The sequence below is a fragment of the Centrocercus urophasianus genome, unplaced genomic scaffold (assembly GCF_019232065.1).
Source record: "Centrocercus urophasianus isolate 14NV4802_14NV808 unplaced genomic scaffold, USGS_Curo_1.0 seq_10, whole genome shotgun sequence".
In the NCBI taxonomy this organism is placed as follows: domain Eukaryota; kingdom Metazoa; phylum Chordata; class Aves; order Galliformes; family Phasianidae; genus Centrocercus; species Centrocercus urophasianus.
The window spans coordinates 17,597,934-17,624,480 of NW_024884142.1; the positions used below are offsets into that span (position 1 = coordinate 17,597,934).

General features: G+C 36.1%; 1 protein-coding gene across 4 annotated transcripts in view; it reads right to left on the minus strand.

Moving 5' to 3' along the window:
• Positions 1–26,547, minus strand: part of COL21A1 (collagen type XXI alpha 1 chain) — a 101,680-nt gene that overhangs the window by 48,558 nt on the left and 26,575 nt on the right. For all 4 annotated transcript variants that reach the window (XM_042825692.1, XM_042825700.1, XM_042825704.1 and 1 more), the window contains exons 3-10: positions 24,784–25,335; positions 19,578–19,746; positions 19,230–19,446; positions 16,669–16,842; positions 14,234–14,311; positions 11,993–12,001; positions 10,429–10,512; positions 8,012–8,074 (exon numbers count right to left, since the gene is read on the minus strand). In XM_042825692.1, the coding sequence (XP_042681626.1) occupies positions 8,012–8,074; positions 10,429–10,512; positions 11,993–12,001; positions 14,234–14,311; positions 16,669–16,842; positions 19,230–19,446; positions 19,578–19,746; positions 24,784–25,335 (1,346 nt within the window). The remainder of the gene's footprint in view (positions 1–8,011; positions 8,075–10,428; positions 10,513–11,992; positions 12,002–14,233; positions 14,312–16,668; positions 16,843–19,229; positions 19,447–19,577; positions 19,747–24,783; positions 25,336–26,547) is intronic.

A 26,547-nucleotide genomic window follows, 5' to 3' on the forward strand; every position in this document is an offset into this window, starting at 1 on the left:
GAAGCTGTAACAGATAAGATACAAAACAGCGAATCAACGTGTGATTCTCTATTAACCTAGCAGTTCTTTGGACAAGTTTGTATAAGTTATGACAACCAGCGTTCAAAATACTTCTTTTTCCACTTATCAAAAAGTAGCAATGTATTGTTTTATCACTGACAATTTGTATAATCTCCTTCTGTTCGTTTACATTAACCTACTTGCATACTTGCTTATCATCGCTCACAAAACTCCAATTTAAAAACATATATTCTAAATGTCAAATACATTGTGGATTATCAGTCTACAACCTACACACTGAGACCTATTTTTTTCATTAAAGTCAGAAAAATTCCTCCTTCCTCAACTTCACAGAAGTGTGTATGTGACATACATACATACACTCTGAGAGCAGCTGTGTCATAGCTCGTATTGTATGTAATGAAGAAATCTGAAAGTACTCTTTTCATTTGACTAGTTCAAGCTTGTTCAGGACTGAAAATCCTCTTTCCTGATAGGGTGAAAATACAGAATTTGCCACTAAATAGAATTAATCTTTTCTTGGTTTTCTCTCATCAATTCCACAGAAGACACATAAATGGTATGAAAAGTATCATAGCTAACACTGAACTTGATAGTCAGTTTTGATGAGTAACAGCCTAAACATAAGCAGTTACTGCCTTTTTGTATCCCCTAAACACCTGCAGAGTGCTAGAAGACAAACACACAATGTATTTGGAAGACATTCACCATCTTGAAAGAGCAGCTGCAGGCAAGACATGAGACTATGCTCTATGGCATGAGAATATCATACCTCCTGGGGTATAGTAGTTATAAATAAGTTGAATAACAAGGGAATTCTAGATATCCAGTGCTCTGCACACACTAAAAACACTAAATGTAGGTGCCTTAAACAGAATGCCACCTACAATGTTTCATCAGTGTTGTCAAACAGCACTACTCCAACAGCACTCTGTTTATATTGTCATTTATTATTTTTCATCACTGAGTATACAAAATCTCCCTCTCAATTTGTTGTGGATGGTAGCAATGCTCATAAATCTCGAATCATTGAAAACCTGTAAGGTGAAGTAACAATCAGCAAGATACCATGATGCTTAGGTACCAGGTGGCTGGATAGTACAAAATCACAGATAGACTTTAGATTTGGAATTTAGATAGCAAGACAATAATTTACAAATAGCTCTAAAAGGAAAAGCAGAACAGATTTTTTAGGTCAAAAACTTTTATAAAGGACACACCAAATTAGCAACACCAACATCATCAGTGAAATAGGAACTTTGCAGGGAAATTCAAGTTAGTTTATCTGTAAGGGGAAAAAGATTGAGCAAGAGAGGTGTATGACAATTATCAACTCAAAAGACATTATGGGTACAATAGCAGAGTAAATATCAGAGGTAAATCTTCAACACACTTGCATGCCTAAAGGGAAGAAGTTCAGACAGCATTCATCGCTGCACCACCTCAGAAAAAATAAAAAATAAAATAAAATGAATAAAATAGAAATTAAAATAAAATCTGGTAATTGCACTGTACACTTCCTTATTGAAAACTTTCGGAAGTCACTGAACAACGTAAATGATAAAGCAATTACAACAGGTCTACTTTGAAAAGTCAAGGGAGAAGTAAACAAGCTCTGTTTGGCTAGGAAACAACCAAGGATCAAGTAATGGTCTGAAGACATTTAAGGACTGTAAACATTAAGTAAACAGAACTATTTAGAGTGGTGTAACTAATCATAATGGAATTCAACTTTGAAAGAAAATTCTGACTTGGTGTTGGGAAAACATCCACAGAGATCTGCAGACTCCATGTGGAAGTCTCTGTAGAAAGTCTAGCACATTTAAAACAGGCATCTAAAGCATTAAAAGAAAATCTTTTAAACCCTATTCATGAAATACATTATGGATTTCAATTCATGTCAAAGTAAATACGTTTTTATAACCATTCAAACAAGTATTCATGGCCTATATTCAAATTTGTACTTTACAGTATGATCGTATATCTCATCAGCAACATCTCTATAGTAATTAAAATCCTGTAAGGCAACAGAAACGTTAGACAGTATTTGATGAATTTGAATGAAGCGTTTTAGGCTTTCTCTGAGAAGTTGTTTATGATCTTAATTTAATCATCGTAACTTTTTTTCCTTAGGTCCTTCCTCCTGATTTTCTCAATAAGCTTTTTTTTTCCCCATCCTTAACAACCTACTATAGCACTCCTCTCTGTATGTACTCATCTGCCTACTGCTTCTCATTTCCTTCCCCTCCAACCATGTCGAATACCAGTTGGTCCTGTGTTTGGAGACCATGCCTCACACCTTTCTCTAGGAGCTTCTGCAGCATTATAGCTCCACTGCCAGCCTGGAGATCAAAACAAGTGCCATCTCTTCTCTCCTACCTCGACTATACAACAGGGCCCTTTAAAACTCTTGTGTCCATCTGCTTCTACTGGATGCAGTGAAGCTCCTCTGCCTACACATATCAAAACACAAAAATGAATAGTAGATTCAGCCTTAAATTCCAAAGGTAATTAAATGCAGCTTTTACCTTCCAACGTAAATTTTTAAGTGTCTCCTGATTAAAGGTTAGTCATCACATAAACATTATTATGATAAAAGTACAGAACAGTTTCAATTGCTTCGTTCCCTGCTTTATTTATTGCCTTTCTCATTTTGCTTTGCTTTGAACTGTTTAGTTCTTTCTCCCTTTGATTACACTTCCTTACATTGGCTACTCCACCATCTGCCAAGGTTTTCATAGCTCTGAGCATCCAGCAGTATATTTTAACTGAGCATAATGTTGTGAGATAAATATCTGCTTGTGCTGAGGGACCATGGAGAAGAAAAGTTTCATCAAGGCTGTCAGATACATAATACCTGGCTTAGAACCCAAGCGTTAGACTGTGGGAAATGAGATAATGTACTCTGCATGCATAACTTCCTATTCACCACTTAGGTGTTCGTCGCTATTGTCTGCCCTTACCCACTGTTGCAAACAGTCAGATGGACTCGTATCTGCACTAATGTATCTGCCTGATGCACAGCTGTATGCAACACAAGTCAGCACAAGGTATCACCATGAATTCGAAGTAGGAGGTCTCAGTGAAGCCATTACATGACTGTGGTAGTCAAAATAGAGAAAACATAGTTCCACTAACAATAACAAGGTCTGAGCGTTACTAAGAAATAACTTTTCTGGAAATCAAAGCAGCATTTTCTAGTGGAATTATCAACTATGCTTACCAAAGTTTCCTGCAGAAAGTAGCTGCAGTTCATACCAACTTAAATCCCTAGACTAACCATCCAACAGCACAGGTAATCCTAAGTACACATGAAACTATTATCCATTTTGCTTCCAAGAGTACTGCTAAAATAACTGGCTATTATACTAAGATCTTCATAAAAGATTCAGTCCTCAGTTTATCACCAACTCTAGGTAGTACAGCTGTAACAATGTTCTACGCATTTTTAAAAAGTAATATTGGAATGACCAGAAATCACTTAATATGCCAGAATTTTGATAGCTTATGAACTCTGCATCTGCACACAACAGTAAAGCCAGTCTTAGTAGATTGATTTTAAACTGCTTATTGCTTATGGGCACAGTAAAGACAAGGTAAACAGTTCCAAATTTTCAGTAATGAAACTAGATGGAATACAAGAAAATAGGCAAGATTTGTCAGCCATAAGTTTCAAAGTTGAAAAGTGACAAATAAGTATATAGTTTTTCCCCACTTCTTTCAGCAGACTGATAACCTATCACCTCTATTAACACAAGTGATTGCTGTTCGAGTTCTTCCCCAGCATGTATATAGTATCCTTTGCAATAAAAAATGGCTTTGTGTTCTCAGGCCAAGCAACTACTCCAGCTGCTTCTTTCTGATGAATAATTCCCATCAAAATGAGTTCCAGTTGAGATTCAAACACTATTTTTACCCTTCTACTTATTTACTTATTTCTCCTGGCAAGGCAATTAAATGATTTCAGGTTGAGAATAACGTTTTTAATTGAAAATAAATATGTTTTTATTACGTATTATGCTTCTCACTTTTGTGCTATTGTCTAGTTACTTTGACTCATCTTTTCTAAACAGAGACATAGATGAAAGGAAAGAAGATAATACCAAAAGAGTTTATAGCCCAAAGTATTATTTTCTTAAATTCAAGAATGATTGAAATTAAGTCCTGTTTATATTCACTTTCCCCAGGTATTACAGCAAAAAATATTACAAGGTAATACTAAGTGAACAATTATTTTCTGGTAATACTGAAGATATTCATGGGAATTGTTTAGAATTTTTTCAGACTAAAACTAACTTTAAGTGCTACAATCATCTGGGCAGTCCATGAAAAATAAATTTTCCCGATGCTCAGCTTTAAAATCAGTTACATATCAGTTACATATAAACGCATGCCTAAAATCTTTCTCACAGGAAGAAACATTTTGTTGACTATTCCAAGAAAATGAATACCAGATATGCAAACTGGAATAACTTTAGAGGAGAACATAAAAATGTGTTTGGGAACAAAAAAGATTGACTTTCCAGGAAAAGCTTTCCATGCAAAAACCATTTGATTAAACAACCCTGACTACACAACTACCTGTAAGCCGATTGTGCTGTCTTGTGAATTAAGAGCTTGCTTTCCAGACTTCTCCTAGGGGATACAGCTAAAATTATTCATATGAGCAAATTCATCTCAAACAAGGAAAATCACTGACAGCAAGGATGAAGTGCTAGCAGTGTCAGCAAATAAATAAATAAATAAATAAATAAAACAGAAGAAAAAGACGAAAGCAGGGGTCTGTTTCCCCACACAGTGTACTTAAAGGGTCTTCTGTCATTCCCAGCTAAAAGCTAGCCTGGAAAACACTCAAGAACGTACTGTAAGGAACAATAATGTACTGGCCAGGGCTGCAGATGATCTAATAGGCTTGCAATTATGTCCTTACAAAGAACAAGTGCAAAAAGCTACAGCTGATTTTAAAAAAAAAAATAGGAAGTTAATAAATAGGATTTTACTGGAAGCATTTCAAATAAATTATGAACTTCAATACACCAAAATGGTAAAAATTGTTAATTGGCAGGGCTTTTAGAGCCTACTCGAACTGTCCAAGATACTTTTGTTAATCTTTTCTAAGTTCAGAGAATGCCTATCTATGCAAACGATGACTCACTCCCAGGAAAAAGTATAACTGCCAGATTACAGCATTACAGAAAGACTACAGCATCGATTTATTTCTCCCCCATGATTCACAGTTACAAATCTCAGTGCTTATGAGAAGATATATGGCACTGAGGTGAAAACCAGTTAATAAAAGTGAGAAGAAGTCATAACAACTTAATTCTAAAACAGTGCTGTTGCATCTGACTGGGCAGTTTGGAAATAAGGTCAGTCTTCTTTTTAAAGGAGAGAAGGGAAACTGACAGCTCCCTACCAATGCCCACTCTATTTCGACTTCACTAAAGCTTACACAATTTTATTTTATTTTTCAAAATATCAGTTATCTGGAATAAAGACAGCTCTGCTTATCCATGTTGCACTCCTACCTCTAGCATTTGCATGGTCAAGCTGTGATGTACACTCTCCTTCAGGCAATTCTGGGCTGATGCAGTTTGTGTAACTGTCTTTGTACAGAAGAAAAGGAGTGCTCTTCAGAAGCTTAAGCATCATCAATAATCAACTGAATAGAAAGGCTGTTTTTGTTAGATCCTAATTCCCAAGCTCTGTTTCCACCTATTCTTACTTAAAACCTGTATTTTCATGATTGCCAGGGGAAAAAAAAAAAAAAAAAAAAAAAAAAAGTATTTTATAGCACTGAAAATTCCTTTTCTGATTTTTTTCTCTACTTCAAACGCTGAAGATAATAGTTTAGCTTTGTTAAGCTTTTACTTTAACTCTGAAGGCTATAGTTATCAAAATCTGCTTACAGCAAAAGCTTAGGGAAAAATATATGAATTATGTAACACAACAAATGAAGATCTTTCCTTGTGGAGATATTAAAATACTTGTGTTCTCATTGGTCTGCTGGACCCCTATGGTCACCATTGGCACATCTCAATATACCAAGCCTATATTTTACAATAGAATAATTCACATTTTTTAGAAATAATTGCACTTTTTGTGTTCAGTGGCTATTTGTTTCCTTTCAAATTAACTCTACTTCTAAAAGGACTCCCCAAGTGATAAACCTACCATCTACTGTTCCTAAGAAAATGCCAGCATGTAACTAAGCAACAAAACAGGAGAAATATGAACTTTTTAATAATGTGTAGCACAGAGCTTTCTCTTATAACTAATTATATCTACTGTCCCTTAAAATATCCACACTTTCAAGTAAGTATCAATCTCACTATTTTCACCCCTAGTTTACTAGAACTGAATGTATGATATAAAAAATTCTTAACAAAAATAGAACCTTAGTGGTTTTTTTAAGCCATCAAAGTTGGCAGGTAGGGCCTGTTTAGACAGAACAACTTGCTACAGTTACTAAAATTGACAAGCCACTGCAAATTCAAGTTAAAAATTGTGTGTAGCTACAACATCCTCATCAATCTTTCTACAGGACAGAACCATTAATATAACAGGATGCTAAGCTGAAAAGCCCAATGTAGCCCTTTGTTGCTCTTTGAGGTTTCTCCAGTTTGTCCAGCATGGATAAAAATGGCCCAAAATAACTTAATGATCCTGCTAAATCTCAACCAAAACCGCAGACTATTACTCAGTCTATAAACCAATTCTTATTTCATAAACTGTTTTGTCTTCTCTAATCTAAAAAAAAACTAAATTTTGTAATGTCTGAGGGCATCTTTCTATATTTTAGTTGTTGATAGCATTTGGAATTCCTCCCAGCTGTATTTTCTGCAGATACAAAGTCATGACTTCTCCAGGGAGGTTTCACCATAGCACTACAACCTAAGGACTCAACTATAAAATGTAGTCCTCAAACTAAGAATGAAAACCTACAGAGGCTTAATTTCTAGCACATGCACCCACTTTTCTTTCCCTGCTTTTTGTATCCAAGTATCCAGCAGAGAATTTCTCCTTTTTTTAGAAGAAGCAAATTATTTTTGAAGCCCTTTATTTTATTTTTTTCCCTTTTTCTCTTTTTTTTTTTTTTTTTCTGGACTGAAGTACCTTCTAATGAACAACAAACGGCATCAGAGACCACGTTCTGAGAATCGAAACACGGACGATCGAGACTCCCAGCTTTTAGCCTGCCTTCTCTCAGCGCACCATTGGCACATGCCTACCACTGCTTTGTGAATGCAGGACTGCAGCCTTTTAACAGAATCTTGCTCAACAGAGCAGATTGGATGGCAGTGTCTTGGAGGCTTCCAATTAGATTCAAAGATCTAATTTATTTTGTAATGAAATCTTAAGACTATTATTATATATTTATTTGCTTTTAATGAAGTTTTATTGCAATAAAAATGCTAATCATGAAGACTACACCAACCACTGCCATATCTGGCATTTTTATTTCAGAGGCATGTGTTGTTCATCTACTTTCTTCTAGCCTTTACTATCCATACTGCAGGTATGTCAGCTTAAAGTAAAAAGAAAGGCAAAATACAGGCATTTTTGTGACATGCTTTAATACTCAATGCTTAGAACTGCACGATGTACCTATACCTATATTTTAGCTGCCCTAAATTGCTTTCTAATATAAAAATCTACACAGTAAAGTCTGACAGTCCAAAGGTGTTAACTTCTGCAAACTGATGCAAAGACCAACAGGAAAACTCATACCCTGTTCTCTGCTTTATAACAATGCTTACCTCATGTTATTACATCTATATTTTAGCTTGAGACAAAAATACTGTGATTAACAGGTTCACAGAATTTTTACATACTGTTACATTCGTAGAATTGTTAGAGCTTAGTGACATTCACAATTTCAAAGAATAGAGACAAAGCCATCAAAATTTCAGAATCTGTTATTAGTGGTACATGTATTTTCTCCTATAGTTTTACGTTTGCAATATATGACTGAGTTTTTAGTACTCACAGGCTTACCATCTGGACCAGGCTGACCAGGATAACCATGATTCCCAGGCTGCCCAGGATCTCCCTGCAGAGAAGTAGTACGTTAATACACACAAGACATGAAACAACTTTTTTAAAATTAGCATAGAGTAGCTTTCACCCTAATAAATCCCATAAAACTGTGGTTGCAATACCAGGTACCTGCAATTGAGGAGTAATTCCTACAGAAAAAAAGGGAACTGATTTTGTAAACCCTCCATGGAAAAATTATCCCTAACTTCAGATGCGGGACCTGGAGAAGCAAGCCCATGCTCAATGTGCAGGTTTGACCTATCATCACATATGCCTTCAAGCTTCCCAACATCATCAGCAACAAAAATAAATAAATAAAAATAAATAGTTTTCATCAATTAAGCATAATCAAACCTCTAACCAAAACCTTGTTATTCTACCAGATCCACTCTGAAGAAAACTCTCACCTGTCAAGCAAAGATTTCACTGAGTCTAATTTTTAAAGAAAAACATTGAAAGGAGCTAAGATCAAAACCTGTTAAATAAACTCTCCAGACAATGCTGTCTGAAAAAAAAAAAGAAAAAGTTTTTTTTGTTGTTTGTTTGTTTGTTTGTTAAGATTTCTTCTTATAAGGCCTTTGCAATTATTTTGATAACCTCTGTTAAGACCACAGTAAGGGAAAAGGAAACTCAATTTCTCAGGCATTGTGTTTGTAGTCAGAGAGCAAGAACATACTTTCCTACTCAATATATCATCTTAATGATTTAAGTTCTCTGTTTATTTTACTAACAGACTTGATCTGGACTCGAAAAATCCATTAAAGCTTCAGTCAATAAAACATTTAACTTGCACAAGCATTAAGCAAGTACAGTTTTCTTCAGTCTGATCAGACAGACCTTCAGGTCAGCTAAAATTGCAGAATTGTTATGAACAGGGAGAACATCAGAAGAAAAATAGGAAACAAGTTTTCATCATGAAAAAAACCACGTATTTTAACATATAAACCTGAGAAATGTAATGCTGAGTTAAATGGCAAAGGATATAGAATAATGTCACTTTAAAAAGCCACTTGAGTGTAAAGTTATAATTTTCTAAATTAATAGTAGATTCTCTAGAATTATTATTGATCAAATTAAAGAGTCCAGGTTTGAGAGCCAAGAGAAAATAAATTTGTTTTCAGTTACACTACCTAAACTACAAAGTGTTATGTCTTTGTTTTGAAAAAGTTTAAATATCATTCACTTGTATTTCAAAGTTTATAAATGAATTAATTTTACTATACTTCATTAGTATCACAAACACACAAAGATTAAATCTATAAGTTTGCAAAGTCCAGTATTCAAGAGTTAAGAAATACTGTAACTGAGATACCTACAGATCTTAAACTGGCTTCCTATTAATTCTTCCTGCAGTCTTTTGGGTTGGACACCATCTTGTTACCTGTATAATTATCTCAAATGTACTGCAATGCAATTGAAAGATCGCATGTGAAACAGATACTTAACTAAAATTGTGTAGATCACCTCAGTTCAGATATTTCATACTCTCTCATGCTTTACAAGATATAGCTTTCAAAATTTTTTGTTATAAATATTTTCTTCTCTTTTTTCTCTAATATGCTAAAGGAGAAATAAGGTGTAAAAAACAACAAAAAAAAACAAAAAACCACCTATTACATGAAATAACAATGGTCTCCAACATGTGGTTTCCAATTCCCTGATTAGAAACCATTACCACAATAGCAAGCAGTCCTCTAACATGAGTTAGCTGCAGCAGACTATTACCACTTAAATTATGAAAGTATTTTCTTTAAATCATTTGCTTAATGAAAGATAAGCAGTTTGGGATCTTCTTGTCTATCCATAAGTGGAAAAACAGTAACTGGGGATAGTACTGCTTAGCACAGTAATTGGGGAAGATAGGGAAGCAAAACACTTGTGAGTGACACATTAGGTATCTGAGACCCAAGTCTAGTTCACACCTTTCTCCTTCTTATCCTTGGCTAACACTCACAGGAGGTAACAAAAATCACAACAGCGAAGTTGGAACTCTGCAGCAAGCATTTTGTCTTAAGCAAAGAAGGAAGAAAATTTTCCCTTAAAGACTACTTTATTAGCAATTCACTTCATTCTGAGATAATTAGCAATGCAAGATCGTTTGGAAGATTGAAGATTGGTTAAAAAAAAAAAAAATACAATTTTATAACCACAACCATTCTGTGTCAAAGTAGAAGATGTATTTATGCAATCAGGAGTTACAGCACCAAAACCTGACCTTGTTGTTTCTAATCACTATATTCATTCATTAGAAACCAGAACTAGCAGAACTAGGACCCTACTTTTTTAATCTGCGTGACAGGTCAGCATGAGACTAGGAGGGGGAAAAAAAATGTAATGTATGCTCAGGAAGAAAGAATGAAAACTTACTTTGGGGCCTGGAGGTCCTTGTTTCCCTGGAGGGCATATGCAGGGGGCAGGTGTGGAGCCTACATCACTTGGGCCATTCATGCACTATCAAGAATAAAACCAACCATCAAAACACTTGCCAAAACCACTGAACAAGCATATCATAAGGTTATGTGAGCCTGATTTTGCTTAGGTTGCATGGGCCCCAGCTTTCACTAGTTTGTTCAGGTGAAATTTTTACTCACCTGAACACTGCCCTCCGACTACTTTGCATGCACAAATCCATCATTTTACAAGGAGAAAATAAATAAAGAAGCAAATACTAATACGTGCCAATACCTGTAACTCTATTCACTTTTCCACAGATCTTTTACCAAGCCATTTGGTAACTTTCAATCTGGCAACACACAGAACTGTTTTCCTAAACTAATTGATATTCATAATTTGAAGTGTGATCACTTATTAAATATACCTATTTAACAGAAGTTTACAAAAACAATCTAACAAATAATATGCATTATATGTACAGCATAGTGACTGGGCAGGCTACTGTGTATCAAGCCAGAAAAGGATGTAAAACCCAGATCTCCCATCTTGTGCTCGCATGTCCCAGCCATTAAGCTACTTCAGGAAAGGTAGGGTATGGCTGCTGCCACCGATTCCTACCTGGAACCCCAAGGGTGCTCATCATCACTGAGGTGAATTCCTCCAAACTACACTTCCTATGCAAACAATGGTAAACACTAAATCTCAATAGATCAGTTGATATATCTATTCCCCCCTTTGAGATCACAGGAAACCTAAGGCAGAAAAGGGGAGAGCTGCTAGATCGATTTCATATTTCATCATCTCAAGGCTAGGCAGCCAAAATGTAGGTACATCTGTAGGAAATAAACATGTTGCAGCTAGATTCAGTGTATTCTCTTTAAGAAAAGATGTGAAAGAATAGACTTTGCACTTATTATCTAATGCACTTTCTATAACATTTCTATAACATTTCCAGATTTTCTACAAGGATACAAATTCCTTAAAATGTTCTCTGAATGGAATTATTTCTAAGGGTCAAATGATTGTTCGAAATACAGTTCCACATTGCCTTCACAATGGTCCCAAGCAAGAGTGGAGTTACCAGCATGGCTAGGGGAACTGTCATGTTAAGCCTTCAAACCAACTCCCCTTCAGGGAGCTCCCATTGGTATAATCCAGGAACCTGACTGCACACCCCCATTCACTTTGCACCAGTATCCAGCCCTGTAAATAAGAGCAATTCAATTGAACTGGGAAAAAAAAATCAGGACATTTATTCTAACGTGTGTCAGAAAACTGATTTTCAGTTTGCCCACTGAGTATGACTCAATTAATGAAAAGCAGCATTTTTGAGCTTAGTAAACTTCCATCCATTTTTTAAAACAAAGAGTACATAATATATAATTATAACAATAAATATATATAACAATATAAGACAAAACAATATAACAATAAATATATATAATAAATATAATATATTAATATAACTATAATAACAAGTTATATAAAGTCATATACTACCTTAAAGTGAGTTTGAGCAGTTTAGGATTGTGCCTACCTCTCCATTCTGAAACAAGAAGAAACATCATTTAAGAATAAAAAAATACTTGCATTAAGCAAAATCCATTCATTTGTTAACATTATCAAAACCAGCCATAAATTTGAAGCAGTAAATATCCAGCATCTATAATTCAAAATTTCAGATTTTCTCAGGTTTGTGTGCAGCTGCTGTCAACAGAGATGAAGCTCAGTATCAGAAGGGTATCTAAACAAGAGCTTCCAAGAGCAATTTTTAAAAGTCATGACAGAACAAATTAAAACTGGACCGTGTAAATATTTATACACTGAATGTTCAGACTTAGCTCCAATCATGTGCCAGGAGTAACTTCTCATCCAAAGAATACTCTACTTATTCATTAATGACCAAAAATACCCTAAAACATTTTTAAAATCTCTGATTTCTGCCCGAATTCAGCATCTGGAAAAATGCACAGCAGCACAGAGCCAAAGCTGGCTTTCTCTAGCATGATTTCCTGTGTGACTGCATGGTATCTGTAGTATCATAGAAAAATCCCCATATGTTTCAGCACATCAAACATGAAATTGTCGGTTTTAATGATTTAGTCACCATTACCTGCACCACATACAGGAGTTTTCTGATGCCACACAGTTATCACAAGCTTTATAAACACTGAGTGGAAACAGGTTCCTCTGAATTCAGTCTTTCCCTCAGGCAAAATCTAGAGAAGATTGTTTTTCCCCAAGAACTGTAGTGGGAGTTTGAAATTATTCTAAAGCTTCAGGGAGAGGGGATGAATTCAGGCTGTAAATACTACACACAGCCCCAGTTTAGTTCAGGAGCTCTGACACAACCACACCGTGATGGAATACAAGCACAAACCACATGTCTCCAACTTTCATTACCTCTTTGGAGACCATCCAAAATTTTTATTTCTTGAAGGAGTCCAGAATTTTATGGGTGAAGCCCAAATCTAATTTACAACAGTATGTGATACTAAACTGGCAAAATGTAAGCTTTTCGCTCAGACATCTTGCCAAGATGAAGAGATTGCAAAATGACAGACTTTTCAGTATTTCTTTCTAAGGGTTACACTTTTTTTTCTCATTTATTTTTTATATCCTACTCGTTCTCCGCAAAGAGCAAGAAGATACGTGGTGCAGGTAAACAGTGAAATAATAAAGTTTACCTCGTATTTAAAGCTAACTTTAAAAGTTCATCTGCAAGAGTGTTCCTAGTTCACTAGTTCCAGAAACATACTCAGATTTCAGAACAGTAAGAACTTAGCCACTTTCTCACTTTCTAAGCAAAAGTCGTGAGTTCTAGAAAGGTTTTAATATGGGAGCTCATTACAACAAAACTGCTGGCAATAACTGAATTCAAGCTAAACACACTAGCTGGGACTCTATGCAAATTTGGCAAAAAATGAAGTATCTGGATGTTGAAGATTCACAGACTTTATTCTCAAATTGGCAAGATTGTCTTAACATACTAAATCACAACATGCAGAATATAGTTTTGCATGCACCTAGACTATCTTTAGCTCAGTTGGGTCTAGGCACCAAACAAAGGATGACATTTTGAAAGGCAATGTAGATATAAACCAATCTCTTGCAAATATTTTGGGATGGGAGTTGAACGCTTTTGTAAATCTGGCCACAACTGTGTGGCACAAATGGTTTTCTAATTTGTCTGTGCATGCTTTACATTACTTTGTATAATTAAGTAAGAGAGAAAAGAAAGAATCAAAGGAGTCCATGGGCTTCCTAATTGCATATAAGAACTCTGCGATACTGAACTACATTTTGTTTTTGTCTTATTAATAATGTACTTCATAAAATCTTGGCTTCACTTCAGCCTCTGGGATTTTAAAATCAGACTCCAGCATAGATATTTCTGATATGAAAAGGTGATTTAAGAGTATAGGTTTGCTGAGTACATACAGAATTTTCAGAGGAAGTGGCAACATGTATATTAGATAAATTAAAAAGTTACGCTTAAAGGATTTTACACTGCCATAATCTAGCCATTTTATTTATTTGAAATGTTTAAAATCTTGAATTTGTAACTGAAAATTATGAGATTCTCCTACACTGCTGTTACAAATTAGCACCGTCAAATATCTAAAATGACAAAAGCTTTTAAAATGTGTTTGTGCAAAACTAAGGTTGAAAGCGGACAAATTCTGGGTCGCTTGATACTGCACAGTCCTAAGTCAGCTTCAAGCAGTGATGCGTAAAGAAGCCAAGTAGGTCACAAAAGTTCATCTATTGTACTCACAAATCCTGGGATCTCACAGACTGTCTCTCGATTATTTTGCTCTGGGTCACAGTAGATTCGCAGTTTTTGTATGTCGAACTATAATTTAAGACAGAGAAAACATTTTTAGGAAAATCGTTAATAGTCTGACATGCTATGTTTAAACAAGATCCTTCTTACTTTATGTCATTCCACAGGTTTAAAAAATGAACATAATATTAAAAAGCAACCGAAACTGGAAGCTTTGTGTGTCTGCTAGAGTTAAAATATCAATGAAAGATGTAGGAACCCTAAGTGAGGCTGCTCACAATGATTCATATGTGCAACCGATATAACATTCTGTAACAGAATTATTTAAAGGAAAATAATCAATCCAAGACTTTGTTTTCTAAAATAGCAGAAATAATCACCCTTAATCCTTGGTAGCAAATCCAAACATGCACAGCACGAACTATACCAGCTGCCAATACCGTTTGGAAACAGTTATAACAGAATAAGTATACGAGTATTGGACTGGATGATCTTGGAGGTCATTTCCAACCTTGGTGATTCTTTGATTCTAAGTAAAACCAACACTTCCCTTTTCACCTTAACAGTCCTGGTTAGACATGTCTACACTGACCTGCCTCTACTAGATGTAAGATTGCTAAATCTTGGTGAAGCATCAGAAAGCATCCCTGACACTTGGAATAATTTAGTTTAGAGTTTAGATGTATAACATAAAATTGTAAGAAGTAGCCAACAGAAACACTGGCAACAGGTAAGCAAAAATCTGTGCTGTTCTGCTCTGTCACTGCAGGGAAACAAATGCACTCAAGACATCTTTTTTAGCATGAAGCTGTCATGGCCACAAAGAGAAAAAAGCCCCAATCACACTTAACAAAAAAAAGTTTGACAAGCAGGGGGAAGACAGAAGAGAATATCAAGTCTGTTAATACCATACACTGCAATATGAGTATTTTCTGAAATAAGAAATTGCAACATGAGGCAGATTTTCTATTTCTTTTCCAGTCCACTATCAGAAGATGATCTGATACAATTCTACATTCCCAAAATGTTTTCGTTTTTATTTTAGATTACATGCTTTGCTAATAACATTCCTCAACTGTATTGTTGAATACAGTTCTGAAAGAAACTGTATTGTTGGGAAAGCTATGAAATCCAATTCTGTAGAGACTTCAGACAAAAAAAAAAAAAAAAAAAAAGGTACAACTAACAACCCTAAAATCCCAGAACATACAAAACTATGAGAATGAGGTAATCCTGCACTGACATGGAAAATGTGTGAGATGATTGATTACAATTCCAAAATCTTTACTTTCCTTGAAATAAGTGCCTAACAGAAATCTGTGGGAAGCATTCATTGTTATTCATAAAGAAGAATGTCACCATACAAACTATATTTCTATCAGAAATGCTGAGTCACACACAGAGAATGTCGTCCAAGTTTCCATGTACAGGTTTAGAATATGGTAATAATAGTATTGAAGCCTGGCTGCAAGTGCACAAAACTGAGACTGATTAATGGCATCTGAATAGAGTTAACGAAGATGATGCAAAACACATCAACACAGTTTAATAGGAGCAGTAAGGGTCATGAAATTAAGCACTGTAGTTTAAAAAAAGATAAGTATAGCTTGCAAAATGAGCAGAAAAACTCCCCCTACTTGTGTACTTCAGTATTTCTTAGTATTGCTTTCTTTATTCTCAGTCTAATTGTTAAAATGTGACTTATCACTTTGCTCACGTTTTTATAAATGCAAGGAAACAATCTACTTAGTGAACATCTTGAACACTGTCAAATTACAGTCCTCAACAACGCTCTATCCTATGTAGCCTAATGTTATCAGCTTTTTGGTGTCTGCATACAGCTGAAGGCAAGAGGAATGTAGCATTCCTCAGAATAGAGGAGAAGCTCAAACAGCAATTTCAGGGCTTCTTTTCCAGCACAGCAATCAAATACTGCTCCCTTGTACACCCAGTATTTGCTGTGCAACATTGCCAGAGTTGACAAGTTTCATACTTTCTTGACAGCTAGCAATGAGAAAAATTTTGTTCTCTCCCAGCTGTGCTGACATAGCTCACACAATGACGGATGGAAATTATACGCAAGTGTCAAGCACAGAGGATATACTCTGCTCTGATATATGGTCCTCCAAATTTGAGCAAAGTACTGCATCAAATTAGTGACTCACCAAAAACCAATACCTCCTGAAGGCACCAACTAAGTACACCATGCAGTGTTGTATACCATGCGACTGGTATTTACCAGTCGTGCTGGGTCCTTCTGACAACCTGCATTCCCTCTACTAGAATTTTATATATGTAATTTCAACCTAGAGTAAATTAGAAGAGTAAGTGCAGGAAAACTGAAAGCACCAACACAATGCTAACTTACAGTACAGCAACTGCATTAACCTGACATTTAAATTTCTGTGCTTTTAACATAAGCATACCTGTACAGTTTCCTCCTTTCCAGAATACTTTCCTATTTGGGTTAGTCCACTGATGTAAATACCTAAAACAGGATGTAATGCTTTTGTTTCAATTTCTTGGTCATCTATATATAAAGTTACAAAGTCTTCTGTAACTAAGAGACGAATTTGATGCCAGCCTTCATCAAACAATGTCTAAAAAAACAAAAAAAATGGAAACTTTTAAAACAAAATTACTTTTAATTTAAATGACAGTAGAACTCATTTTGAACATTTGAGCTATATTTACAATTGCACAGGCAAAGAAAGTATTGGTCAAGTAATACCACAACTGAGAAAATTATGCTTTCTAATAAATAGTCTGTACTCCAGAATTATTTTAAACCAAACAGATCAGCCTGACCCAGGATATGTTGAGATTTGTAATCATTGCAAATATAAAGCCTGAGAGGTATTTTTTGTAAGCAGAGGTATGATGTCTCAAGCACTTCAAATCTTAAATTGTAGTACAAACACATCAGTATTTGAAAAACTTTCTACTTAGTCTTTTACAGAAAAATCTTAAAGACATGCTATTGGCAGAAGGAATCACAATAGTCTAAAAAAAAAAAAAAAAAGACAAGTATTACATTCATCATATCACAGAACCTCAGCTTAAGATTTAAATAAAGAGTATATTTACATAGGTAACAAAATTAGAGAGCTTTAAAGAAGTATTTATCACATCTACATAAGAAAATAAATTTAATTGAAGAAGAAATACTATCCTTGAGTCTTTCCCTTAATTTCTAAGCTATTTAGCTATTTAGCCTTGCCTACCCTAGATCACTTTTCACACAACTACATTTATGAAATTAATCCAACAGTAAGTTCATATACATAATAGTAATTTAAACACATACATTTCATTATAAATCTTTACTAACTTCTGTAGGCACGAAGATAAATTAATTCCACTACAACAAATGCAAGGAGCACAGTAAGACTATTTCATAGAGCAAATTCTCAGCTACTAAACACTCTTTTTAGCACAGTCACCAGTGCTAGCTATGCACTTTTGCCAGCAATGAACAAAAGCCTGCATGCTGCACTTGTAAAAATCTGCACCACTGGAGATGACCCACTGTTGCTGTCGCCACTGCTGAAACACACCATCCACCACCTCTCTGTGCTCACATCCGCTGTTTGGTCTCCATCAACATTCAGCAAGCATCGATGAATGACAGTGGGTGTCATTTTATCCTCACAGAGGAATTCAACAACACACTTTTGCTTCATAGACACTTTCATGTCAGATGCCCTCTTGTCAGACTGCCCCCCTGCTGCCATCTTCGCACAGCCACAAAATGGAATAGAATATTGGTAGGAAGATTCAATCCCTACTGCCATACCACCAACACCTGCCCTTGACATTGTGGGCCAACATAATAAAATAGGAGGCGTTACTTTCAGAGCAGTGCTCGTTATATAGCTTTACGCAGCAGCTCTGTTTCCAACATATTCTCATTTGTAGATCACAGTTTTATTTACAATGGTTCTCATTGCAAGACAAAATAAACAACAGATCACTATATTAAACACTTCAATTTCATTGGGAAATGTGATAAATCATCACTAGAAAATAAAAACAAAAATACCTAGGACTGCAGGAATATTTTTCTTTCCCCAGTAGATACCCCAAACACTTATGTATAAATGCATTAGATTTACTCATAAATGAGATTTCCAGCAATCTCAGGAAAATCAAGGAAGAGAAAACTTAGAAAGAAAAAGCAAAATTCTTCTTATAATAACAGAAGAACAAAATTCCTCCCAACAAAAGCCCTGTAGCTAAGACCTTCTCTTAGACATTAGACCTTCTTTCTCCGAGGATTTATATTTCAAATTTCATTAGCCTCACTTGGAGTAAGAATTCAAATACAGGCCACCACTTCCCAGAAAATCAGAACCCATTTGGCAACCCTGTGCTCCAATGGTAAATCCTTCCCCCTCTTTTCTTTTGAAGTGTCCCTCTTGCTGAATTAAAAAAATATTCCCCAAGCCTGGAACAGGAATCTGTAGGCTGTGTATTCCTATACCGGTGTAAACACGAGAGTGGAGACACTAAAGCTCCTTCGTGCAACTTATTTCTCTTTCTTACAGACTTGAATACTTCACTGGAATAATGAAAAAAATACTGAGAGAAAACCTACAGAATAAACTAAGAAACAATAAAAATGGTTTGCACAAAGAGAGGAATCCCTTCAGTGAGAAAAACAAGCAGCTGAAAGGAATTTTTATTCAACAGAGAGCTAAACAAGTACAGACTCAACTTACTTTGTGCTCTTCTAGAGAAGAAAGAAACTCATTTCATTACGTGTTTGCAAGCCTTCACGATTACCTGCTGGAAACTGCTGAGTAAAAACCACCCGCAAAGCAGACACTGTGGATGCTGAGGAAACATGGGTGAAGTACCCACCATCCATTTTTAAATGCCTAAGCAGTTAATAATTAGAATCATGCATTTTTAAAAAATCATAAAGGGCAAAGGAAAAATGTGCATTTAAATGAGTATTCCAGCGGAATGCTGATCTACTTCTTACCTTTACACGAGGTGCAGCAAAAGTAATAACCTGCGTGCCATTTATTAAACTTGTTGTAGTGAATGACAATGTTTTCTCTTCTCCATTAATTGTGACTGCTATCTGTGGTCTCTTATCCAGGCTTAGAACTCTCCACAAATCCCATGTCTTTTTTACTTTAAATCTTTGAGTGGAAACAAACACATAGGATGGAGGCAAACCTTCTGGAAACACATTCCTAAATAAGGCAGCGGAGAAGAAAAAGGCCAATATTTGAACAGTTACATAAATCTTAAAACAAGTCTCTCTCAATTTAAACAAACATTAAAATCTTATCACATTTAGCACCTTACTTATCAATGTAAATACCTTGTCAATTCTGACAGATCAACACGGGATGTTACTTCATAAGCTTTAGCATTAGTAGTTGGTATTTGAATTCTCTTTTTAACCTTTTTCTTCACACCTAGTCCTACAAGAATGTCAAATCCTTTTTCATCTCGAGCTGCCACTGGAATTCTTGTAGGACAAACAGATTCTGCAAAGTAAGAAATGCAAATACAGTTAAAAATACAACTTAAAACTTTCAAAAGGTAACATCTCATCTACCTAATTTTTTGTTGCTGCCCTTCAAGGAATAAAAAATGAACTTACAACTGCTACTGAAGTACAAGAGAGAACCGATATGCAGAATCCTCTGAGACATGATGCGGGAATACAGAGACATCACATTTTACTGCAACTACATATTGCTATTTTGATTTGTAAGTAATTGTACTTCAAAAAGTATTAGAATATTTGACTCATAAAAATACTGGACTTATACAGTAGATCATATCACAGAATCACAGAATAGTTTGGATTGGAAGGAACCTTAAAGATCATCCAGTTCCAACCCACTGCTGTGGGCAGGAACACCTCCCACTAGAGCAGGTTGCCCAAAGTCCTGTCTTGTCTTGCCTTGAACACCTCCAGGGCATCCACAGCCTCTCTGAACCTCTCTGTATCACTGTCTCTCACCACCCTCTGAATAAAGAAAGTTCTCCTCTTTTAGATTGAAATATTCCCCTCATCCTATCGCTACCAGGCTAAGTAAATAGTCCATCCCTCTTCTGTTTGTGAGCTCCTTTGAGGTATAGAAAAGACACAATAAGGTCCCCCTAGAGCCTTCTCTTCCCCATGCTGAACAAACACAGCTCCCCAGGCCTGTCCTCATAGGAGAAGTGCTCCAGCCCTCTGATCATCTTCCTTGCCTCCTCTGGACCCACTCCAACAACTCTCCATCTTTCTTGTGCTGGGAGTCCCAGGCCTCGACAGAGTACTCCAGATGAGATCTCACAGGGCAGAGAAGAGCGGGACAATCACCTCCCTCTCCCTGCTGGACACCTCTCTTTTGATGCAGCTCATGATGCAACCGGCCTTCTGGGCTGCAACCACACACTGTTGGCCCATGTTGAGCTTCTTGTCCACCAGAACTCCCACAGTGCTGCTCTCAAACAGTTGTTCTACTCTGTACACATACCTGGGATTTCCCTGACCCTAGTGCAGCACCTTGCATTTGGCCCTGGTGAACTCATTAGGCTAGCGTGGGTCCATTTTTCAGATTTGTCCATGTCCCTTTGGATGGCATCCTTTCCTTCTGGTCTATCAACTGTACCACTCAGTTTGGTGTCAAAAACGATGTTAATCTACTGCATTAACAATTTAGATTAATTCAGCCTCTTTCCTAATCACAAAATTAGACTGAAAATTGAAAAAGTTCAAAATTGAAAAAGTTCAAATTATTTACAACTGTTTTTTTCCCTTATTTTCTCTCTCTCAAAAGTGGCTCTAACCTATTTTATTACACTGGTTGCTGCTTGATGCTGGACAAACAGTGTGTGGTATTTTTTTTTTTTTTCCTGTGGAAACTAAAGTAGGCTTTATGCTATCTCTTGTTTTTTTTGTTTGTTTTTAATAAAACTAACACTAGGCAGCAGAATTAAACTGTTTAAAAGCATGCAAGACAGAAAAGCAAAATTCAATTCTAAAGCCAATACTAAATTGTGGTATTAAATGAATTGAAAGAACAAAAATCCGTTACATTAAAATGATGCTAGACTATTTATGTTTTAATTGTTCACTTTCCGTTGTTCCTTTTGAAACATACCTTTTCACAGAGGGGAAAAAAAAAAAAAAAAAAAAAAAAAAAAAAAGCATGTTAGGAAGAAGTTCCAAAGAAATGGTGGAGAGTTCTCTCACCTCCATCATGATAGAGGGGCTGGAAAACTCAGGTTTCAGTGCTAAGGAATTATCAGCTCAAAGGCTTAAACTGGAATTTCTACATGATACAAGCAATGCCTCACAGCTTCTTTTTAGCCAACGCAAGGGCAATCAGAAGCTATCTCCATTCTGGTGGGAAAAGTAGACACTAAAATTTCAAGAAAATCTTGAGCTAGAATGTCTGCACAAAGGATCTTCGATGGGAAAGGACAATCAGCCCTAACAGGACATGCCACAGCTACCTGAAGTAGTTGTGTGGTTGAGTAGAAGTCACATGCATTCCCCTTGGATTTCTTTTTTTCTCCATAACAAAACATCACCAGAGTCCCAAAGCAAAAATATATTACAAGTTATCTGCTTGGTTATATAAGAAAGAACTGCATTAATTCCCTAGTTAAATAAAGGAAACTAAAATGTTTACCTTCTGAATGCTACAATGAAAAAGGAAGAAAAAGGAAAATACAGAACAATTTTCCTTCTTGTTTGTCTCAAAAAAAGATTTAGGATTTAAGTCCGTATGTTCCAATAATAATAAAAATAACAAGACTTTATTTTTCAGGTTTATTTACTCTACGCAGCAAAAAGCACATAGAGAATGATTCCATGATATTGCTAGAAGGTTTATTTCAAGGCTGAATAATGGTCATATTGTCATTAATACAGATTACAGACAACCATGTGCACTGACAAGATAACAAATGTATACATCTTTTCTCAGTCACAGTATTAGAAATATGCTGTAAAATCAAACAATGCAGAAATTAGATTATTTTATGTGAGAGGATCATTATTCTGAATCAAACAAACATAAATTAAGCACGTATCAAATTATACATTAAGAAACTACTACTACTACACTGTTTATTTTCAATGGCACGTTGCAGAACTACATAAAAACATTCACAGTAAGGCTGATCTTTGGGTCTTCTGGATCATCTTCCAGCAGGGCTATTCTGACAACTAACTGGGCCATTACAAAGGATGCAGAAGTCAGCGGCAAAATTAAGAGCTGTCTTTCACTGGAGACAGGATTGTATTTCCAGTTCACAGTCCCAGTCACAGCAACTCACCAGCCCACAGTTATATCTTGTTCCCTTCTAATGATTTTATATGGATTTCTGATACTTTATTTTTCATTCCTGAGGCATGAAAAAGCTTTCAGATGTTAAAATCTGTTATCTGCTTCTGAGATCTGCGCTGACTATTGTTTTTACATGCTTTTTGACACACAATCTTTTCTGCATTTTCACTGGAGAATATTAAAAACACTCAACATCCAGAATAAAAAATCTTAAACATCTTGGGATGCTTTTAGCCATATTTGCCTTCCAGACACCCCTGTCCTTTCTGGAAGGCAGGATCAGCAGCTGTTTTCATCCTGGCATACTCTGAAACAAACACTAGAGTTCCCAACAGACACATGGCAGCCCTCCATTGCAAGGCACTTCATATAGCACTACTTGCCCCACAACCCACCAAACCTCAGCTTTCTTTTCCTAAAAAGGAAATACTGTCCCTGTGCTCTTAGGTTCATTAAATAACAAACACTAAAGAGTAAAGGCTAGCATTTATTTTGACATTAAAATAGATGATCAAGTCAAAATTGCAAAACTGAGAAAGTTCCATGTGGTTGACCACAGACAAATCATCGCTGCTTTGCCTTTACAAAACTTCCTCTCTCAGAATCAAAATCAATCTTAACAATACAAATCCACTATTCATGTACAAAATTTCCCCAGCTTGTTAGTATTTGAGTTTACCTGTTAAAAGCATTGCAGGTAGAAACAAAGCTGCCAATTGGCTCTGCCCACTCTTTGCAAGAGGCATCTCTGAATGCCAGAGCGAAAGGGGAGCACGTTAAGGGCAGGGAGGAAAAGGGTCATTAGAAATAAAACAGTAAAAGGAAACACTACTTTGCACATGTAGTCAGCAATCACAATTTAGTGCTGCAAGACTTGAGTCAAATACTGTATTTGAATTTTAAGGACACTAGCTAACTCAGCATCATAACATTATCTAGGTTAGAGAAGACCTTTAAGATCATCACATCCAAGCATCCACCTAACACTGGAAATCCACTGCTAAACCATGTCACTAGACATAATCCTGAAAGCAGAACATTTATCTTGACAAAATATAGCGTTTATTTAAAGAAAATCTTTTGCTTATTTTGGGAAAACCACCCCTGCATGAAACTTTAATAAAGAATTCAGCTGCACTTAGTTGACTTAACTTTTGGACTGCCTTGACTTCACTACATCAGCCAGATGGAATTATTATGATTTTCATAATTTTATCAAGAAAGAAACACTATTCATCTCAACATAAACAACGCCTTTTCTTTTTCAATGAAGAACAAATAAAAACTATTTTTCGCTCTTTGAAAGTGCAGAAATATAGCACAACTGAAATACAACTTCCATCGATTCTTGGTAATAACAGATGTACTACCCAGCACTGGTGCATACTAGCTGTCCTTCTGAGTGACACATTTTAGAAGAAATGTGCTTGCGTTTTCATACACAGGAAATACATTGTTTTACAGAGTTATCAGAAAACTCTATGCAACAGCACTGCTGCAGCATTCTAAAACTAAAAAGTCATTTTACAGTGTTGGTCTTGGCTAATTCCTCGACAAAATCCTTTTTACAAAGATCAGCTTGTTACAATTCCAGGCACTTTTGCCAACAATCTCTCCTCTGTTTTTTTCAACACACACTTGTAGAACTCTTGTTTGGAATAATAGGCTACCCTTTCAACTGCCAAGAAGAAACTGAAATGTGGATAAGTACCAGCTGCACCTAGAAAAAGGGATGAAGTAAGCCCTATATCCTCAGCACTCCGAGAAGCGCTTAACTAATTCAATGTTTCTAAATGTTATCAATGCAAAAAAAACCTGGAACTTAAGGCAAAATTCTACATGCTGAAATTAAGCTCACTGTGTTAATATTCTGCATCTTTCCCTCTTTGTCTAGCAGAGAGATAACATTTCAAGAGGGATTTCTGCAAGTGTGATCAAAAAGATCACAGAATCACAGAATGGCCAAGGTTGGAAGGGGCCTCAAGGATCATGAATCTCCAACCTCCTGCCACATGCAGAGGCACCAACCTCCACATTCAATACCTGATCAGGCTGCCCAGGGCCCCATCCAACCTGGCCTTGAACACTTCCAGAGACAGGGCATCACAGATCATAGGAAAGGCTATCTAGAGCCTTAGACTACACTCATCACGAATTCTGCTTGTGGAAGAAATCAGTATAGATACAAAACTCCATTCTGCACGCCCTCTAAAACATTTTATGATCACTTACCTTCACAGAGCTTCTGCTTTATAACTTCTTTAATTCTTGATATTGCAATATAATCTTCAACATAAAATACATAAGTTGATGAAGGCTTGTTGGCAATAGCTTTAAGTTCATCCTCCTCAATTTCTGAGCCTACACCAATTGCAAACAAAGTGATTTTATTTTTCCTTGCTTCTGCTGCTACATCTTTGACTTCATCTTGGGATTTTCCATCAGTGAGAACAACTGCTATTTTTGTTAAAAATCTTGAAGATTTGGCAAAAAGATGGTCATAGGCAAACTGAATAGCTCTTCCTGTTCTTGTATTTCCTCCCAAGTAATGTATGGATTCCATTTCCCTGATAAGATTTTCAGTGGATTCATGAGTTCCTAGAGGGATTTCAAGTACAGGGTAATCACTGTACTGAACTACTCCAACTTGGATAAATTTTGGCCCTATGTCAAAATTTCTTGTAATATTGACAAGCCATCTTTTGATTATTTCAAAGTTTTCTGGGCCAACACTGTAAGAGCCATCTAAGATAAAGACTAAATCAGCCGGAGCAGTTCTGCAACCTGAAAAGAACAAAAATGAAACAAACATTTTAGTGAACTCAATCACTTCCCTCTTCCACAGAAAAACATTCTTTCATATCAGTTACTGCTTACATTTGAATCTTTTGAATTTGTATGTCAAAATAAATACATATTGTTAAAAAAAAACAAAAACAATCAGCTGAGATTGTCAGTGAAAGGAAGATTGTTTCTGCAAACTACACAGATTAAGTTTGGTATCTGAAAACTACACCATTTTCTGTTTTGTACATTATCACCAGAAATGACTATGAAATATTCTGAAATTCAGTTTCTCAAGCTGCCAATTGCAATTCATGCAATTAGCAGAGAGGATTTTTTTTTTCCCCATATCTCATTGTATGTAGAGATGACAAACAGAAAAATTCACTTTTGTTAGCAAACCAAAACACACAGAGAGGAATAATCCGAATACTCTGGAATTCAGCAGTAATATCCACTCCTTCTACAAACACAATTTTAATGGATTTCTGAAACTACTACTTGGCACCTCTAAAACTTGTTGTCATAAAGCCCCAAGCCTCAACTGAATGCTGTTAGTAGCATATTCTGATTTTATTAAAGGAAAAATGTTCAGTTAATCAGCTCAACCTCCATAGTAAGTTCATCTAATCATTTAGCAAATACGATGCACTCTACTTAGAGAGGTCTTTCTAACTGCATAATGACATCGGAATGGATTCAGTACTTTTAGCTGTAGCCATTCAAAAATGGAGCCCTCACGAAATTAGCAACTGCAGGCCATGTACTAACACACGTATTTCAGTAGGTCAGTCCTATCTATTGTACATGCATGTCCTCAGATGAAAGCAATAACTCTCTGGAGGGGAGAGATACCTTCCATTCATTCTAATAGAAGCTGAGATAACTGATATACAAGGTGCCAAGCAAACAGCTAAAATCAAAAGAGGTTAACTTGATCCCATGGCACCTGGGGCCACACAGGTTGCTGTGTATTCCCACGCCTTCTACTTCATGAAAGGCTCCAACTCCATATCAGGTACAGGAGCTCTGCCTTGTCCTGATGCCTGCCTATGGAAACTCCTTGCCAGATTTCATTTCCCTTGAAAGCAAGCAGCCACTGTCTGCTAGAGAGATGCCTATACAGCACACATAGTGGCAAAGAGAAAAGATGCTGGGAGAAGGAGCAAGAGGCAAGCACATTGTGATTCTTCAGAAGGCAAGATGAATAGC